The 8,538-nt window shown below is 38.1% G+C and overlaps 1 protein-coding gene across 1 annotated transcript; it reads left to right on the top strand.

The window, feature by feature from the left end:
* Positions 1 to 1,250: 1,250 nt before the first annotated feature.
* Positions 1,251 to 2,178, top strand: BEX5 (brain expressed X-linked 5). The gene has a single exon (XM_079123683.1). It carries the CDS (start codon positions 1,280 to 1,282, stop codon positions 1,619 to 1,621), a length of 342 nt encoding a protein of 113 aa, XP_078979809.1. The 5' UTR covers positions 1,251 to 1,279; the 3' UTR covers positions 1,622 to 2,178.
* The last annotated feature ends 6,360 nt before the right edge of the window (positions 2,179 to 8,538 follow it).

The following is an 8,538-nucleotide window of genomic DNA, read 5'->3' as shown; positions in this document are numbered from 1 at the left end:
GACATTTGTTCCCAGGATATTTTCTTCACCCTTCATACATTTAGAACCGGAAATTGTGGGCTACGGGGGCCGGGGAGGGGAGTTGCTACAGAGAAGAGACAGGAATCAGGACTGTGAAAGAGGTCCCTATTGCGGAGAAGGTGGTTGCGAGCGGGCTTCTGAACCAAGGATAGAGGCGGGAGCAAGAAACTGTTTCTGGTCCCTGCAGGTCGGTGTAAGCATATACACTGCTTGGGCTGAGAATGAAATCACTGAGACTGCAGTGGGTCCTGGTTTGCAATGCCCACACACCTCTTCACCCATCGTCCATCTTGGTGCATAAAATGGTGGGCATGGGAGTGGGGTGAACTGGAAAGTGGGCAGTGAGTCTTATGGGAGACAGGAGAATGAATGCACAGATTGAAATTTTTTTTTTTTTGTAAATAAACTACATCTCCAACCACCAAACTCTTCTGACTCTACTGCTCCACAAGTTGTTCATGTGCATCCTGGAAATGGTAATTTAGTGATTGGTGGGACCAGACAGTGGAGATAGGAGACCTTAAAGAAGATATTAAAATGGCTTGAAAATAATTGTCTTTGGTTATATAACCTACTTTTGGAAGGTGGTATAGCCGGTCACAGGGCAGGAAAAGAAACCATGAGACAGGATGGAGGAGAAACCAGATGATTTGTCTCGGAAAGTTCTCAAATAAAAAACGAAGCTGATGTCCCCAATAGGGGTCCCTTGATCAACTAGTCAGTTCTGAATGTTGTTTGCATTTCTTTCTGCAGGTCTTGAGGTCCCTTGACACAGCAGATTTGACTGCTGAGAAAAAGGCAGCTTCTGATATCTATAGGTAGGAGGGTGCCTGGGGCCCTCTAAGTGTAGGAGTATGGAGATCAACAGAATCTGGTGGACTTAGAGCCCACCCTGCCTAAGTGCAAGAGAAACCTAACAGAATCTGAACAAAATGGTGGGTCTGTGACTGGTGAGGAAAGGGATAGAGGGGCAAGGTCTAGGGCTCCCATGGAGGGCTTATCAACACCTCTGTTTGCAGAGGCCTGGTCTCTGAACTACTGTCCCTCCTTCCACCCATCCTACATTTTGGGGTGGGTGACCTGTAAAAGAATTTTCAGGGAAAATTATGGGCTTTGAAGCATGGCTGGGGGGGCACCCATTAGAGGGAGCATGAAATCTCAGAACAACCTTAGCCAAATGGAGCTCTGAATTGTTAAAATATATTCAGTCCTTCTTGCTTTTTATCTCCTAGAAAGAAGACACAGGAAAAACCTCAACATGGAAAATGTCCCCCAGGAAAACAAAGTCGGGGAGCAGGCCCCAGTAAAGAATGAGGAAGAAGCTCGCCCATTTGAAGGTGGTGAAGGCCAGCTGCCTGGAGGAAATATTAGAGGAGTTTGGGCTCCACATGCCCAGGATTTTGGAGAGGATGTGCCCAATAGGCTTGGTAATAACATTGATATGATAGATGGAGATGCAGATGATATGGAAAGGTTCATGGAGGAGATGAGAGAGCTAAGGAGGAAAATTAGGGAGCTTCAGTTGAGGTACAGTCTGCGTATTCTTATAGGGGACCCCCCTCACCATGATCATCATGATGAGTTTTGCCTTATGCCTTGAATCTTGAGGTTAATAATCATAACTCAACCCCCTGCTTTCCAACCTTGTATTTTCTTGTTGTGCCCTTTATTGTGAACCTTTTGGTGTTCTTCTATATTCTATTTGGAGATTTCATTTTGACCTAGTCTATAAGTTTCTCAGTTAGCAGGGGAGTGTCATGAACATGCATGAAAAAAGATTTGTTACATCTTGTAAAGTTAATAAAGCAATTTAAAAAGCAGTCTAGAGATATACTCTCATTTAAAAGCGTGCATATTTACACATATTATAATTTATAATATATATGAAATCTATATGCAAGATATGATATTTCATATATATGTGATATATCAGTATTATCCAGAATGTGCTTTTGCTACTTGGTATAATTATTGAGCACTTTTAATTTTCTTTTTTTCCTTTATTATCTGTTTTTTCCTTACATTTTCAAAATGAATACATATGTTTTATAAGTTAAGGTAAAAAAGTAAGAAGGAAGGAATTTGCCAGTTTATAAAACAAATGGAGTCAATTTACAAATACTTGAAACTAAATACAATTTAATGACATAAATCTCATTACCTCTGGATCTCATTAATTAGCACATACGTGGTGATTATTACCGTTATATTTCTTTAAAGTGAGACTATCCATCTATCAAATGAAGATAACGTGTGCCTTACAGGGTTGCTATGGGAATAAAATGAAGTAATGACTGAATTCTGGCTACCTCTGTCCACACATACAAGGCCCCATCACTCTAGATGCTTTCATTTTGAGGGAAGGATCCAAAAAGTATGCCTACTACAAATCCGTTTGACTACAAATGGAATGACATTCTTCTATTCCTCTGCTGCTCTGTCTCCCTTCTCTGGGTAATTCCGTAATTATTGGACACTCCTTCCCCTTCTGGGTTTTGCTCCTTCCACTGGCCCCCACCATTGCTGATGTGCTGGACTCCTAAACGTGACTAAGATCCACATATTTCTGTGTAATCCTCAGTAGTCTGAATTCCCACTTGGTCCTTTAAGAAAAGTGCTCTAGAGTTATAGTTACACCACACAGATATTCCACTAGTGCTACTTACGGATGCAAACAAGGCTTTGTGGTTTTTCTCACAGTTCCTCACCTCAGCCCCCTTGACAGATCTTTATGACACAGTGTGCTCAGACTATGACTATCCCTTTCATCCTCTGATTAATATGTCCCAGTTTCCTTGACTCTATTTTCAGTGCAGACCCTGCTACAGGAGAGGGAAACCTGGAGATGAGAGTTGTGGGGGTGGCTCTATGTCCCCAAGAATGTTCATGTGCACCACCTACATCCTAGGAGTCCCTAGTAGTCTCCATTCACACTAAACTGCATGGATCTGGAGGTGTTTTCCTCTGCTTTGAGATTTTCTATGCCAATTAAATTTGTAATCACAGTTCAATAGAAAAGAGTGGTTAGGATTGGCAACCTAGCAAGTGGATCCTCTTAGAATATTTTCCACAGTTATCACTGTTTGCGAGACTGTCCTTTTCACAGTATTTTGTCTCATGTGTCCTAATATGCTTTGCATTTAGCACAGTGCCTGGCAAGTTGGAGGACACAACAGTTAATTATAGCCGAGTCAAGAATTCTGCAATCTGGACCTTAGTTTACTTCTGATCATTTATGGGCAAGTCATTTCCCTACAGAAGGTACTTTGCCATTTAAAAATGAACACCACAAAAAAAAAGCATTATGTGGTATGCAAATCGATGTCACACTGTGATAAGAAGCCCAAAAATTGTAGTTATACAACACAGCAAACATGGAGGCAAATTTTTCACTTCCCTTGGACAGCTGCACTAGGCAGGTAATTGTTTTACTGATGGACAAAATTGTGTTTGTGGATGTGTAAATATACATGTTTTGAATGATTTCTTACACTGGTATGTCAGAATTAAAATCACAATAAAACTTGAAACAGCTCTTCTGGAAATAAAATTTGCTCCTGATACCTTCTTTAGCAGCTTTCCATGACTCACATGTAGGACAAGGTTATGCAAGGGAACTACAATTACCTATGACTGCTTTTAGGTGACAGTGAATTTTCCTCTAATGTCTTCTTCTGAGAGTAGAAATGTTGACAGAGACTGCCAGATGAAGAGTACAAGTGGAAGCACCTCAACTTTTCTTTATACTGCCCATTTCTCAAAACTTTAACCTGTGTTATAAATTACCTGGATGATTCCTCAAAGTAGATTGCTGGGACTTACACTCCATGCCTGAGTTTCTGATTCCAGGGGTCTAAAGTGAGGTTTGGATGTCAGGTGATGTTCACCCTGCTGTCCTGGGGGTTCAGACGTGGAGCACAGTAACCTATTATCTTCAGCCCATCCCCATCCAGTCTAGATGTTTTCATGTGGACTACAATTTCACTGTAAGCATTGTCTTTCACCATAAGGGTTGTCTTTCACCATAAACAAGCCAGGAAGTTTGCTCAACTTCACATATCTTATGTATGCCAAAACTCATGATGATAAATGCTAAATCACAGCTACTTCTATAAAACTGTCAGGGATTTGGATTTCCTAATTTCCCAACTTTAGGGGAAGGTTGGAAGGAGATAAATTTTTGATGGTGGTTGGAGGGGTTTTATAAAGAAGACCTTTCCTATTGGACGTCACTACTCTCACTGCAGGGCTAAATATTAGACTCAGTAAGAAGAAAAATAAAACCTTTTCTCTTTCCCTCACTTTTCTCCAAAAACTTGGCCTTTAACATATTATTCAAGTACTGACATAATTTTCCTATGTACATATATGAATATATCACCATGAATCTCCCCATCTTACACATCCATAAGAAATTATTTTTTTAAAAATAATAACTATGGGAAAATGGCAGAAAGGTCAATAAAGGGAAGGAAACAGGGCATGGGGAAAGGGAAGGGGAAAGAGAGATATAAACCCAGGGCTGCTTAACGACTGAGCCACATCCTGAATCCTTTTTTATTTTTTTTATTTTGAGACATGGTTTCACTAAGTTGCTGAGGCTGACCTCAAACTTATGACCCTTCTGCCTCAGCCTCCTTGGTCACTGGGATTACAGGCATGCACTACCATGCCCAGTTTGGTATATTCTCTCTTTTCTTTTCTTTTTTTTTTTTTTTTTTGGTACCAGGGATTGAACTCAGGAGCACTTGTGATCACTGAGTCACATCCCCAGCCCTATTTTGTATTTTACTTAGAGACAGGGTCTCACTGAGTTGCTTAACACCTCACTTTTGTTGAGGCTGGCTTTGAACTCATGATCTTCCTGCCTCAGACTCCTGAGCCACTGGGATTATGGGTGTGTGCCAAGGCACCTGGCCAGCTCGATATGTTCTTGATGACATTGCTTAAAATAATTATTTTGGGGAAAGATCCTCTTCAGCAGTGGATTTTTATGGAACTTCAAAGTAGCAAGTTAGCAACTTTCTGGTTAGAAATTAATTCTAATGAAGTAATAGTTTACATTAGGAATAGAAAATGCAGTCTCATTAAAATGTAGCAAAGTAATCACTAGAAAAGAACTGAACATATAAAAATATATTCCACCCCACTTTATAATTCAAGAAATTGAATTTAGTACATGTTACCACTTCTCATCTGCCAGATTGGCCAAAATGGATTCACTTGATCCACTGTTGATCAGGTTATGCTGAAATAGGTTCTCCCATACACCAATACTTGGGAGTGTGCATGGTAACAACATTCTGGAAGTCAGTGATAGTAATTATCAAATAGTACATGTTTTCTAACTGCCATGAAGTATTACAGCATGAATGGACATAAATGCAAAATTATTGACAAGAATATTTGTTGAGGGCTGGGGTTGTAGCTCAGTGGTAGAGCACTTGCCAAGCACATGTGAGGCATTGGATTCCATCCTTAGCACCACGTTAAAAATAAATAAAATAAAGGTTAAATTCTTTTAAAAATTGAATAGCAATTAAAGTCTTAATTAGAATCATATTTAGGGTTTAATTTATATTGATGGAAATGTATAATACATAACAGTTAAAAAGAAAAATGACATCTTGTACTAGATAATTGTCAATTGTGGGGTGGTAGTGGGTAGAGGAGGGAAAGATAGTGGAATGTCAATTGTCTTTTCTTTCTTTTCTCCTTCTTCTCCTCTTGCCCTCTTCTCCTTCCCCCCTCCTCCCCTCTCCCTGTTTCTTTCTTTTTTTGAGGGGCAGATTTGTGTCCTTAATAGACCCACATTTACTATGGAGGGGGGAAATACTGGAAACACATTTTGAACAAGCTTTCCTTCACTATTATATAGGTACATGTCTTAGATACTTCCATTCAAAATAAACTTCCAAAGACTTTGCTTTTTAATTTTTATATTTATTTACTTTAATATTTTAAGAAGATATATAAACAATATATTTTAACTGATACATATAAATTATATATATTAATGGGGTTGCACGTGTTGTTTGATATGTGTATACATTGTATATTGTTCAAATTGGGGTAAACATATCAACTTCTAATGTTTCATGTTGAAAACATTCGAAGTCCTTTCTTCTAGCTTTTAAAAATATGCAGTAAATTATCATTACCCATAAACACCTTACGGTGCAAATTAAAACACCAGAATTTCTTTCTCCTATCTAACTATAACTTAGTAGTTCCTGTTATTTATCTTTTCTCCATCCCTCCATTCCCACTACTCTCTTCAGCCTCTGTGGGTTTTTTTTTTTTTTTTTCTTCTCATTTGAGAGGCCAGGGATTCGAACGTGGTCCTTGCGCATGCTAGGCGAGCGCTCTCCAAAAGGAGATGTTTCTTCAGCTCTCTCTTCAGCCTCTGGTAACCAACATTTTCTACTTGTCTTCTATGAGATCAAGTTTTTAGATTCCACATGAGTGAGATAATGTGGCACTTACCTTTTGGTGCCTGGGTTATTTTAATATAATGACTTCCTATCCTACCCAAGTTGTTGCAAATGACAGGATTTCATCCTTTTTGTGGTTGAATAGTATTCTATTTTATATTTGTACCAAAGTTTCTTTATCTATTTATCAGTTGATGGACAGTCAGTTTGTTTCCATTTCTTGGCTATTGTGAATTGTGCTGAAATGAACATGTTAGTATAGATGTCTCTTTGACATGCCAACTTTATTTCCTTTGGATGTATATCCAACAGTGGGGTTACTGGATCATATTATAAGTAGCTCTATTTTGAATTTTTTTGAGGACCCTTCATACTATTTTCCAAAATGGCTATACTAATTTATTTTTCTAACGACTTTCTACATGTTTTCCCTTTTGTCCACATCCTCATTAGAATGTGTAAATGTTTTTTTATCTTTATTCATAGGAGGCATTCTTACTTTGAAGAAGTAATATCCCATCAGGGTTTATATTTGCATTTTCCCAATGATTATTAATACTAAGGGCGTTTTCTTATACCTATATTTATATTTCCGAAGTTTATATTTCTTTTGATAAATGCCTATTTAGATCTACTGCCTGTTTTTAAATGGATTATTTGGTTTTGTGTTTGAGCTTATTTTACATATTGGATATTAATTCCTTGTCAGATGTATGGTTTGGAAATATTTTCCCCCATTTCATAGACTCTCTCTTTACTTTAACGATTGTTTCCTTTGCTGTGCGGAAGACATTGGTCTGATGTAATTAATTTGATCTTTGTTTTGTTTTTCTTGTGCTTTGGGGGTCTCATGCAAAAAAATTGGAGATTCTAATGTCTTGAAGCATTTTTCCTATATTTCTTCTAGAAGTTTCAGTTTCAGGTCTTACCTTTAGGGCTTTGATTCATTGGAAGATTTTGTTTTCGGTTTTTGGTAGCAGGAATTGAACCCAGGCACACTCCCACTGACCCACAACCCCAGCCCTTTTCTTTTTTTTAATTTTGAGGCAGGGTCTTGTTAAGTGGCTTAGGGCCATGCTAAGTTGCTGAGGCTGGCCTCCAACTTGCCATCCTCCTATCCCAGCCTTCTGAGCAGCTGGGATTACCAGTGTGTGCCACAGCAGCACCTGGCTTGAGTGTCTTTTGTGTAAGATGATAGGTAGGGATCAATTTTCATTTTTCTTCTTGTGTAAGAAGCATCTCCACGGCATCCCTGATTGAAGAGATGGTTCTTTCCCTAATATTTGTTCTTAGCATTTTTACTGAAAAGCAGTTGGCTGTAGATGCATGGGTTAACTTCCAGTTTCTATATTCTGTTCCACTGGTCCATGTTTACTTTTATGCCAAAAAGTGTTTTGAATACTAAAGCTTTATAGCATATTTTGAAGGTAGTAGTATAATGCTTCCAGCTTTGTTCCTTTTGCTCAATATGGCTTGGGCTATTCAACACATTTGGTGGATCTACGGGGATTTTAGGATAGTTTTTGTAGTTCTATGGAGAACGTCACTGGTATTTTGAGAAGAATTGCATTGAATATGTAGATAACTTTGGGAAGTATGGACATTTGAACAAAATTGATTTTTTTCCAATCCATGATCAAGGGCTGTCTTTCCATTTTTTGTGTCTTCCTCAATTTCTTTCATCAATATTTCATAATTTCCATTATGAAGATCTTTTTTCCTCTTTGGCTAAATTGTTTCCAAGGCATTTTATTTTTTATAGCTATTGTTCATGGAATTGCTTTCTTGATCTCGGTTTTGCTATTGATGTATACCAATGATATTGATTTTGTATGTTGATTTTGTATCCTCCAAATTTAGAATTTTATTAGTTCTAATAGTTCTTTGGTAGAATATTTAGATTTTTCTCTATAAATGATTGTGTTTCCTGTAAACATTTAGAGTTTGTCTTCATCCTTTTCAATTTGGATGAACCTTATTTATTTCTCTGCCTGATTGCTTTGGCTAGGATTTTCAGTATTGTGTTGAATAAAAGTGGAGAAAGGAGATATCCTTGTTTGGTTCAAAATCTTATAGAGAAAAC

This window comes from Sciurus vulgaris (assembly GCF_902686455.1).
Source record: "Sciurus vulgaris genome assembly, chromosome: X".
Lineage (NCBI taxonomy): Eukaryota > Metazoa > Chordata > Mammalia > Rodentia > Sciuridae > Sciurus > Sciurus vulgaris.
Note: the sequence above shows the minus strand (reverse complement) of the source record. Positions and strands in the feature narration are given on the sequence as shown.